This window comes from Peromyscus maniculatus, chromosome 8 (genome assembly GCF_049852395.1).
Source record: "Peromyscus maniculatus bairdii isolate BWxNUB_F1_BW_parent chromosome 8, HU_Pman_BW_mat_3.1, whole genome shotgun sequence".
NCBI classification, from domain to species: Eukaryota; Metazoa; Chordata; class Mammalia; order Rodentia; family Cricetidae; genus Peromyscus; species Peromyscus maniculatus.
The window spans coordinates 87,100,226-87,111,773 of record NC_134859.1 but is presented as its reverse complement, the minus strand read 5'-3'; the positions used below and the strand labels follow the sequence as shown (position 1 = coordinate 87,111,773).

Below are 11,548 nucleotides of genomic sequence, written 5' to 3'. Positions count from 1 at the left end.
GTCCCTGGGAAGCCTGTGTTGACATAAAGCCTGTGTTAGAATTAGGCACTGTGGACGTGCCAGGGCCCGAGGCACCAAGGCTAGTTTGAAGTGATTTATGAATAGTTCTGTAAGAAGCAGGTGTTCGTGAGGAGGGAGAGCTGCCTTAAGGCCTGGGTTGACTGTCAGGAGGAAGGTCTGCTTCTCAAGAGAGAGAAGACAGACCCTGTCTAAGCAGGACACTGAAGTAGAAGCCAGGGGACTGGGTACAAGCCAGGGAAGGCTCTGCACATTAGCAATTTGGTGAAGACATGCATAGTTGAGGGTCAGAGACTTGGAAAGACGACATGCTGAAACCAACTTAGAGATGGTTTCACTGTGAGGTTCATGAGAAGCTTGCATTTCTTCTTGTTTCTTACTGTCCCAGGCCTCAGTTTTCCTAAATGTGAAAAGAGGTTATTAGGTGGGACAGTTCTTATGGCAGTCCCTCACTGAGTGAGCACTCCCATAAACCCCTGGGCTTAGGAACTCAGATCAGTCAAAGCCACTGGAAAGGCTGATACTGCAAACTATTAATGTCATAGGCCACCATGGGGAGCAGGACCATCCACTGTCCAGATACTAGCGATGGCTGAGCTTGGAAAGGCCAGCAGATGTGCTTGCATGGGGGATAAGAACTCAGAAACCTGAGTACCCCACCACTAAGTATGGTAGACAGAGCAAGAGCTGAGATTCAAAACTTGAATTCAAGGTGTCCTAAGACAAATGAATTGCTTATCTGAAATTCACCTGCTTCATCTGAAAAAACAGGTTTGAAAAACACAAAACAAAACAAAAAAACATCCCAGGCTGGACATGTAGCTCAGTGGGTAGTGAGCTTGTTTAGCATGCATGAGGCCCTGGGTTTGAGCCCCAGCACAGAGTAAACTTGGTGTGATTGCACTCACTTGTAATCCTAGCACTCGGGATGTGGAGGTAGGAGGATCAGAAGTTCAAGATCAGCCGTGGCTATGTAATTTATTTGAGGTCATTCAGGACTACATGATGTTTTTGAGAGCAGCCTGAGCTATGAAAACACTCTGTCTCAAAAGTAAAATAATAAAGCAGCGAACAACGATCCTCTCCTCTTTGAGATCACATGACAAGAAATTCTGTGATGTTTACTGGAAATCTGACACAAGCTCAATTCTGACACAACCATAGTTAGAAAAGACCTCACAGCAGGGTGGTGGTGGCGGCGGCGGCGGCGCACGCCTTTAATCCCAGCACTTGGGAGGCAGAGGCAGGTGGATCTCTGTGAGTTTGAGGCCAGTCTGGTCTACAGAGTGAGTTCCAGGACAGGCATCAAAACTACACAGAGAAACCTTGTCATGAAAAACCAAAACCAAACCAAACCAAACCAAACCAACCAACCAACCAACCGACCAACCAACCAACCAAACAAACAAAAAAACAAACACCCCCACCCTCCAAAAAAAGAAAAAGGAAAGACCTCACAGGTTAGGGTTCAGTCCCACAAGATAGAACCCTAATTCAGATAACAACTGTAAGCAGCATGTCTCCAGGCCTCCCACAACTTCTGCCCCATTTGTAACAAATTGTGGGGTTCTATGACTCCCTCCTTACCAGTCTCACAGAATTCAGGAAAATAATGTGCTTATTATTGCCAAATGATTGTGAATAATACTTTAAAGACTTCAAATGATTTACATGCAGACCCTGGAGAAGATTGTTTGTGTTGAAATGGGTTCTTACATATCCCAGATTGATCTCAAGTATACTGTGTAGCCAAGGATAACCCTGAACTCTGAATTCCTGAGCGGTGAGATTACAGGCATGCACCACCGTGCCTGGTTTATACCTTTAAATCCTGGTCTTCATGCATGCTAGGCGAGCATGGTACCAGCAGAGCTACATCCTAACTGATGGCCGAGATTTTGAATTTGGGCAATGCAGTTAACCTCTCTGTACCTCAGTTGCCCCAGCTGAATAAGAGTATGGTATATAGAGCAGAGTTGTTCTGAAATAAGATCATGCAGATAGAATGTTCAACATAGTGTCTATTTTATTGATTGTGTGTAGGTGCGCATGTGTGAATGGAAGTGCTGTGCAGAGGTCAGAGGGCAGTTTTGGGTGTTGGTCTCCACTATCTACTTTGTTTAACGCAGGACCTTTTGATTGTGACTGCTGCTGTCAGTCCAGCTGGCCCACGCGCTTCCTGGGAGTCTTCTGTGCCCACGTCCCATTTTCCTGTAGGAGGACTGTGGTAATAGAACTTTGTGTGTCTGTCTCACACATGAGTCCTGATGATCCCAAATCAGGTCCTTAGCCTTGGGCAGCAAGTGCTGCTTTTACCTGCCGAGTCGTCTCCCAAGCCCCTCAACACCGCGTGTGTACTTTGACCTAAGTGAAATCTGAGTGGAGAATGGCTGACCCACCTCCCAAGGGGTCCCAAGGCTCCCACCAGGGAGAGGACTCTACTGAGGAGTAGACCCCTCCTGACCATTGATTCAGGCCTAGAGGACAGTCCCCCTTCCTCAGAGGTACCTGTTTGGCATGCACTATTCCCAAGTCACTTCAGACTAGCTTTAGTGCTTCGGGCCCTGGCATGCCCATGGGGTTCGCTTCCTTTTTTTCTGCTAATCTCACCAACTCAGAGCATGCATGTGACCTGCTGTGTGGGGTGTTCCCCCCAACAAGCGTTTCTGTGATGCCCTCTGGAAATCACACCAGTCAGTGCAGTTCTGACATCAACTGGAGTTAACACAGACCCCAAAGGCTGTGACCCAGCCTTTAACGGCTGAGCCGTCTCTCCAGCCCTGGAGTTAGTACAGACCCCAAAGGCTCTGGCTCAGGCCCACAAGACTGAAGAAACCCTGTTTCAGATGACAGTTATAGGCAGCACAGTCCCCAGGTTTACAGCAACATTTGTCACACCTGGTTGTAAGTCATGGATCCCCAAGACTCCCTTCTTGGGTAGAGGAGCTCACAGAATCCAGGAAAACATTGTCATGGTTGCTAAAGGCCCCCAAATGAGCAGTCGGGGGAAGAAACACATAGATGAGGTTTAGCTGGGCCCCCAGTACAGGAATTATTGTCCTCATCAAGTTGGCGGACATCACCCTTCTGGCACATAGGCATGGTCTCGTTCGTCGACTGTGACTGTCTGAACTGCATACTTTAGCATTTGAGTGGAGATTTCATCACACAGGCGTGATTAATGAACACAGCCTCCAGCTGCGTTCCTCTTCCTGGAGGAGGGGGGCTGGGCAGGTAAGACTGAAAGTCAGTCCGGTGACCAGCCCCCATCCATGAGCCCACCCAGCACCATCTACCATGATGCTCCTGTTATCAGAAAAAGCTGAGAGATTGGAGACTGTCTGTGGCTAACACTGGAGACCAGGTATGAGGACAAAAGGTGTCCCCAGTGTCCCCATGGATCAAAAATTAAGGGTTTTAATTCTGTGCCAGGAACCCAAGACAAAACTCCCTAAATGTTCATATTTTTCTATAAATCACACTATCCTGGAATGAACTCCTCAAAGACTTGAGCACCCCACCCCTGGGTATGGATAGACAGAATCAGAAGCCAGATTCAAAATTTGGCTTCAAGGTGTCCTTGGGCAAGTGATTGGCTTTCTTGAACCTCACCTGCTTCATCTGAAAAATCCTCTCTTGAGCTGGGGATGTAGCTCAGTAAGTGGTGAGCTTGGTTTGCATGTGTGAACTGCTGGTTTTGATTGCTAGCCTGGAATAATCTGGCATGGTGGGTCATGCCTGTGATCCTAGTACTCAGGAAGTAAACACATAGGGTCAGAAGTTCAAGGTCCTTGGCTACAGACATAAGACTCTGTCTCAAAAGTAAAGAAATAAAACAATAAACACCAATCACCCTCTCCTAACATGAGGCTAAATGACAACGTATTAGTGTTAAGCTTGGGGGTGAATGCATGTGGCTTTCTCTCTCTTGCTCTTGAAACAGCTGGAGACCTTAGGATGGAGTTTCATGTTGTTTTATCAAAGAGCCAAGGAGAAAACTGTCAGACAAGTGAGCATGAGTTTTTGTGAGTGTTGAGATGGGGACTGGGAACCCAGATGAGTCTCTGCTCCGCTTCCCCTCGAAGGGCCTGGTTTGTACCCATAGGCACTGGGGGGTCACAATGTGTAGGTGGAGGGCATTCTTGTAGCAAGACACCATGAGTCCCTTCTGGGAGGGAGAGGCTGTGCCCTGACCCTGTGAGGGGAGGCATGTCATGGCCATCCATGTTTGCTCTGCCAGGGCTTTGGAGGATCTGTGACATTGTTACCTTTAGAGGCGTTGGCCCCAACCTGCTCGTCAACCCAGGAGGATTGGGGCATCATCACCTCGGGCCAGGCAGGTTTCATTAATCACCTTTTTGTTAGTTTTGATCCTTCACCGAGAGAGCCAGGGCTCTTGCTTTGGGCTGAATCATGCCTTTCCAGTGAGAGAGCTGAGCCATCAGTTTGGGATGGGAGGGCTGGGCAGGGTCAGGGGTCAGCCCAAATCCTGGACTCATCGTGGTGTTTGAACACCCCAGTACACCCTGGGTCTTGCTCCGGCAAGACCACCTGCCTTCTGGGTGAACACAGGTCCACTTCCTTACCTCTGAACACAAAGGTGACAATGTCCCGACTCAGGGCTCTCTTTTCTAGTCTTGCTGAATCAGCACAGGGAGTTCTGGGATGGTCTCACACCTGTGCCATCTCTCCTCAGCCCCTGCCTGGTATTACCAAGCTCTCATACTCCTGTAGCTCAAAACCCTGTTCCTAAGAGGCCATTCACAGTAGCTGTGGTCCATTGATGTGGGAAGGTTGGGGTCCCAGGCTGAGTCCTTCCTTTTCAGCCCTGGAAACTTCTTTCCTATCCAAGGTTCTGAGAGGGGCCCTTCAAGACCTTTTCTTCCAGTGGGACCAGCAAGGCCTTCTCTACCAGTGTCTTTGTGCAGTCCCTGAGCTTCTTAGCCACACTCTGGGGTCTTCAGAAGAGAACCTAACCCTAGCCCCCAAGACACAACCTTCTATGCGTCTCTCAGTCAAATGCTTACAAACTGAAGCAGATATCATGAGAGAGGGCCCTGCTCAGGAACCCAAGAACCTTTGCAGATTTGGAAGGTGCCCTAAGACAATCAGAATAATGGCTTATTAACCTAATGTGTTGGACTGACCCAGAGCTTTTGAACCTCAACCCTGTCGACCTTTGGGGTATGGTAATTCATTGCTGCGGAGACTTTCCTGAGCATTGCAAGATATTTAGTGACATCCCCTATCTCTACCCTTTGCACATCAGGACCATCATCCAATGGTTTGTGACAACTCAAACAACTCTAGATATTGTTAAATGTCCTCTGGGGAGTCAAGTAGCCTCTGGTGGAGAACCTACGGACTCATCTCTGGTGACAGACGTTGGAAGAATGATTTTATTAGGGGTGTGGGCTGCAGGTGGATTCTCAGGAAAGGTACCATGAGTTTACGAGTACTCAGTTGTGGATAGCGGTTGTACAGGAGCGTGCATAAGTGACAAGGCAATTAGACACTTAGGCTTTATAAACTTTATTGTGTGAAAAATAGATCTAAAATGAGTCTTAGGGTAGAACTAGCCTTGGGGTTTAGTTCTGGTTCTATCTAAGATTCAGTTTTCTGGGTATAAAGTGGGGGATATTATAAATGTTACCTCCTGGGGCTGCTGCTAAGATGGGTGAAACTGAGCACAGGGCTGGAGAGATACTCAGCAGAGTTTCATTCCTGGGACACACACGGTAGAAAGAGAGAGCTGACTTCTGACAGTTGTCCTCCGACCTCCACAGCATACTGCAGTACATGTGTTCCCCCAGTGCACAAAATAATTAAATGTAACTGAAAAATTAAAGGAAAAAAAAAAGAAATTGAGTGTAAAGTACTTAGGCTCTGAGCATATTAGTGGGGTTACTTCCTCTTCCCATGCCTCAGTTTCCTCAACTGTGTTTGCTTTCTGGGGTCCCCTAGGGTCTCTTATTAGTTTCTTTTTTGAACCATTTCCTTCCTTCCTTCCTTCCTTCCTTCCTTCCTTCCTTCCCTCCCTCCCTCCCTCCCTCCTTCCTCTCTCTCTCTCTCTCTCTCTCTCTCTCTCTCTCTTTCTTTCTTTCTTTCTTTCTAGATTTATTTATTTTTATTTCATGGGCATGAGTGTTTGATTGCATGTATGTCACGCATCATGAGTGTTCCTGGTGCCTACAGAGTCCAGAAGAAGGAATGAGATTCCCCTGGAACTGGAGTTACAGACATTTGTGAGCTCTCATGTGGGTGTTGGGAACTGAACTCAGGCCCTTGCCCAAAACAGCAAGTATTCTTAGCCATGGAGTCAACTCTCCAGTCCCTGGACCCATTTCGTTCTCAGGCTAAACATGTTCAAGGTGGTTAATTCTTCAAGACCAACAAAGTTTGTCATCAGAAGTGTTGGGTGCATTGGCATAGATGAAGTGCTAAGGGGTTTCCAGAACATTCCAGCCAGATGTTTTAGAGGCAGAAAGAAGGGCTGTGAGGGCTAAGGCGATTCCACCCAGCATGGGGCCACTTTGCAGCCTGGCCTTCCCCTGAGGAGGCTCTCTGGCAGACCATTGCAGTTCAGTCCCCATTCTAATACTGGGCAGGGCTGGGACCGAGGTTCCTAACTGGAAAGGTGAAGTAGAATTCGGGGTTGTCAAAACGACAGTCTCAAGCAGAACACTGCTCCCTCTGAATCATCCCTTTTGTTGAGGATTAAAAGGAAAAAAAGCCACCCCCAAAGACACAACCCACCCTGGAGAGCAGAGGTAACTGGGTTTGTGGGAACTGAGGTGCAGTTGGCATCCGGTCAGAGGGTGGGGAAGGGAGGAGAGAGGGTGTCCCACCCCCGTGGAAGGTGCATAAAAGGCATGCCCAGCGAGGAAGAGCCACAGTCCTCCTTGGCCTTGGTCAAGTTCAGCTCCTGTCTGCTCCTGCTCTTACTCTAGCTCCCGCCATGAGCTGCCGCTTTCAGAGTTCCTCCACCAGCTATGGCGGTGGTTTCGGGGCTGGTTCTTGCCAGCTTGGAGGAGGCAGGAAAATCTCTACCTGCTCTTCCCGGTTTGTCACCGGAGGGTCAGCTGGAGGCTACGGAGGTGGCATGAGCTGTGGCTTTGGTGGAGGGGCTGGTAGTGGTTTCGGGGGTGGCTTTGGAGGTAGCTGTGGCGGAGGTTTTGGTGGGGGTTTTGGTGGGGGTTTTGGTGGCGGCTTTGGTGACTTTGGAGGTGGTGATGGTGGCCTCATCTCTGGCAATGAGAAAATCACCATGCAGAATCTCAACGACCGCTTAGCCAACTACCTGGAAAAGGTACGCGCTCTGGAGGCAGCCAATGCTGATCTGGAGGTGAAGATTCGCGACTGGCACATGAGGCAGAGCCCCGCTAGTCCAGAGAGGGACTACAGCGCCTACTACAAGACCATAGAGGAACTCCGGAATAAGGTGAGGCCTCTGATACTAAGAAGGCTTTCTTAGTACAGGGCAGAGCCTCAAGAGCTAGGACATGCAGTGTCACAGAGGACCAGGCATGGATGGAATTCATATTCTTGCAGGGGAAAATTCTAACTCCACACTACCAAGAGTCTCAACTACTGAAGTTTTCTTATGCTGTGACCCAGACGCTTCCTCTCATACTTCTTGTTTATTGGTGTTGTTACTCCTGCCGATTTTTTTTATGGCTTCCTGAACTGTTACTTGTGACTCAGTTGCTATAGCCTAACCTACTGAGTTATTTGGAAACATGACATTTTAAAAGACTCACTGTGAATGGCTAAAACCAACACAGAAAAGGCATCTTCGTTCACTGTTTATTTTGGAAGAACCATGTATAAACTTCTTCTCAGTGGAGGATGACTCAGTTGGGTGTAGAGGCAGAGGCTCAGGCTGGTACAGGGCCTGGAAGTCCTCAGTGATGCCCATCTGTCACACCGTGACACCAACTTGTTAGAACAGAAATCTATCAGCCTGGATCAAGCCCCAGTTAGGAAGGACAGGCTTTCATGCTTAGACTGTAAATGTCTGGGCAAGAGATTCAACTGGACCTGTTTCCTCTTTGCTTGTCTGGGAGGCCAGCTCCAGGGACATGGCCAGAACATATCTGGAGTCACATTGAACCCCTTCTGGCTTTAAGGGGAAGGCTCTGGAGACAGTGGCCTAGACAGGTAGCAGTTCTGAGATATGACTACCGGAAGATGTCCTGAATGGGTGTTTCCTCTGAAATGTCCATCATTGGCCTCTCCCACCCTGACTTGATGAGGAATGCTCAAGAGAAAGGAGAGGTGCTGGCCTTGCCTCTGTCGCGCTTCACAGAGTGCTTTCTTTGTCTCCACTCAAGCACAGTTAAGACGATGAGTTTTGCTTTCTATGCACAGTTCCAGAGTGTTCCACCTGTGTTTTGTAGATTCTGGAAGCCACCACAGACAACAACAGGGTCATCCTGGAGATTGACAACGCCAGGCTGGCTGCAGATGACTTCAGGCTCAAGTGAGTCTGTTTTCCTCAGGTCCATCCCAGCAGACTCTTACATTAGAAGAATCTGGTGGAGGACACTGGGATATTCAGGAGCCAAGGCCTTGGAATCGTAGAGGAGTTCAGTGTGGGGGGTGGGATGTGTCTAATATTATTTATGCTTTGCTTTAATTCTTAAAAATGTTTCAGGTATGAAAATGAGCTGACCTTGCGCCAGAGTGTGGAGGCCGACATCAATGGCCTGCGCAGGGTGCTGGATGAGCTGACTCTATCTAAGACTGACCTGGAGATGCAGATTGAGAGCCTGAATGAGGAGCTGGCCTACCTGAAGAAGAACCATGAGGAGGTGAGAGGGGATGACAGGCTGGGCCACCTCTGGTGAGCAAGGAGAGCCCTCTGCTGCAGGCTGACACTGCCGTCCACGGTGGGGTCCTGAAGACTCTTCCAGAACCTTCTGCTGTCACTCAGAGATAAGGAGAAGGGGGAGCCTCTCACATCTTCCTTTCCTACCCCACAGGAGATGAAGGAGTTCAGCAACCAGGTTGTAGGCCAGGTCAACGTGGAGATGGATGCCACCCCTGGCATTGATCTGACCCGTGTGCTGGCTGAGATGAGGGAGCAGTATGAAGCCCTGGCTGAGAAGAATCGGAGGGATGCCGAGGAATGGTTCCAGAGGCAGGTACTGATGTACCTAACCCACATAGCTGGGTGGTGCTAAGTGGGGGGCGGGGCATGGCTTTTGGTCAGGACTTCTTGCTAACCCCACCACCCCTTCTCTCTGTTTGGCAATCAGAGTGCAGAGTTGAATAAGGAAGTGTCCTCCAGTGCTGCCATGATCCAGACCAGCAAGACAGAGATCACAGAGCTCAGGCGCACACTCCAGGGCCTGGAGATCGAGCTGCAGTCCCAGCTGAGCATGGTACCCTCTGCTGCCTGTGCCCTGTACCCCCCACTACTAGGTCTCCCTCTGGACTGGCTCTCCCCATAACTTCTTCCTTGTTGCCCCATCAGAAAGCTGGCTTGGAAAGCACCTTGGCTGAGACAGAGTGCCGCTACGCCCTGCAACTGCAACAGATCCAGGGTCTCATCAGCAGCATCGAGACCCAGCTGAGTGACCTCCGCAGTGAGATGGAGTGTCAGAACCAGGAATACAAGATGCTGCTGGACATCAAAACAAGGCTGGAGCAGGAGATTGCCACCTACCGCAGCCTGCTCGAGGGCCAGGATTCCAAGTAGGTCCCTGGCACCTGCTGTCTTGAGAAGGGGGTCGCAGGAACAGTGGCTGCCAGAACAGGCAGGGTCTTAGAGATCAGCCTCCTCCTGTCAGAGAGGGGAGAGCTTCTGTTGGAACTTAAATAGTCTGGCAAAAGAGCTGGGGTCAGAGCCCCTCCCCCTCTCCCCAGTTAGACTGAGGAACTGAGGCAGGCTAGCAGGGTTAATACCTTTGAACATCCCAATTTGGGTCCCTGTTTTTGGATAGACTGGAAACCATTCCTATTCTGGTGGATAGACTGGAAAAGGGATGTGGAAGGAACATTTAATCCAGGACAGCTGTTAGTTAGGATGTGGTTCAGCCAAACAAAGCTGTCAAGGTAGTGGTCTGTGATGGCCACATAAGTTCCATGACAGAGTGCCTGCTTGGCTTCTGCACCAAGGAGAGAGAAGGTGTTGACTGAACTGTTTTCATACTATGTGCAGAGACTAAGCCATCCCTGTGGGCTTAGGAGAAAGGTGGGGGACAGAGAACTTAGTGAACCACATACCCCAAATCTTGGGACCAATAGTATCTCCTTTTGAGGGCTTTCATACAGACAAATTGGCAAGACAGGTTAGACAGGCAAGCATGCCTTGTAGATACCTTGGGGGGAAAGAAGGTCCCAGGCTGGAGACAATGTCAGAAAAGATTCCAGGTCAAGGTTCTTGGAAGGTGACAGAGTCCCTACATCAGAGGGCCAGGAAACACCTGTCCTCTATTGCCCTCTGCTCATGGCTGTTTTCCCCACTTACTCCCCTTCCAGGATGACCGGCTTCAGCAACGCTGGAGGTGAGGAGACGGCTCAGTGGTTTGAATTGCTGAACTTGGGTGGAGGTGGGCTGGGAGGGAGGCAGTGCTGGTTCCCAAGTACAAAGATGGAGGGAATTGGGTGGAAACAATTACATCAATGTCTCTGCCCCACAGAGCCATGGGGTTGTCTTGGAGAAAGCCACCATTGAGGACAATAATAGAATGCCCACCCACACACCCTTGACTACTTAGGAGCTTGTGAGCCTTCCTGGGGTCTTGGCTCAGCCTGAGGTGGGGTTTCTCCAGCCTGAGCATCTTGTCTTCTCTCTGTCTCAGGAAATGGCACTGCTTCTTCCTCCAATGCCTCTGTCTCCCCCTCCACTTCCGGTCGCCTGGATTTCCGCAAGTATTAACTCAGCCTGGAGTCCCTTTCCTGGCCTTCAGCAGCCTCAGGAGGAGAGTTGACGGTGTAGGATGAGAAGACTCAGAATGTGAAGCCAGTTCCGTTTGGACGAAGGACCCACGGCTCTGACAACCTCCGAGGATGGACCCGCCCCCTTCTCTCCTGATTGGAGGCCTTCTCTTCCCTTCCCTGCTCTTTCTTCCTACTCTGGTTTCTCAACGCCTCTACTAAAAAGAACGGATAATTCAATAAAGATTACTGCTTTTCTGCAAATGTTTTTGTTTCCGGCCTGGTTTCTGAGGGTGGCCGCTGCCAAGGCCTGATTTGGGTTATGGGTGAGGTGGGTACAGGTGGGCTGAGCAGGTAACTTAGACACTGATGGGATCTTGGGAAAATGGAGGCCCAGAACAGGCATCCCAGCCCCAAATGGCTGCCTTCCAGGCTGATAACTCCATTTTGGCCTGAGATATCCTTCTTTTTCTGTTTTCCTTGGCACACCCCAAGATCTTACAACTCTCAATCACCCAGTGGATTAGCCTATGACTCACTCAGAACCTCAGCCTGCCCTGGTCTCTGGCTGCCCAGCCTCTGATCTCCCTGCTCTCCCCGGCTTTTCTGCAGACCCGGCCTAAAGTCATAGCCTTCTCTGGCCATG

General features: G+C 49.7%; 1 protein-coding gene across 1 annotated transcript; it reads left to right on the top strand.

Annotated features, from left to right (window-relative positions):
* The first annotated feature begins 6,916 nt into the window (after positions 1-6,916).
* On the top strand, positions 6,917-11,163 carry Krt13 (keratin 13). The gene is made up of 8 exons (XM_006992863.4): positions 6,917-7,459; positions 8,418-8,500; positions 8,675-8,831; positions 9,003-9,164; positions 9,279-9,404; positions 9,497-9,717; positions 10,504-10,529; positions 10,827-11,163. Exons 1-8 carry the CDS (start codon positions 6,977-6,979, stop codon positions 10,901-10,903), a joined length of 1,335 nt encoding a protein of 444 aa, XP_006992925.1. The 5' UTR covers positions 6,917-6,976; the 3' UTR covers positions 10,904-11,163.
* Positions 11,164-11,548: the final 385 nt, after the last annotated feature.

What these genes read in the sequence shown, in the direction of transcription:
- Krt13 (XM_006992863.4), top strand. Translation starts at nt 6,977, where the DNA reads ATGAGCTGCCGCTTTCAGAGTTCCTCCACCAGCTATGGCGGTGGTTTC. An exon ending in TGCAGTCCCAGCTGAGCATG is followed by an intron (nt 9,405 to 9,496) that starts GTACCCTCTGCT and finishes TTGCCCCATCAG; the next exon opens with AAAGCTGGCTTGGAAAGCAC. An exon ending in CGGCTTCAGCAACGCTGGAG is followed by an intron (nt 10,530 to 10,826) that starts GTGAGGAGACGG and finishes TCTCTGTCTCAG; the next exon opens with GAAATGGCACTGCTTCTTCC.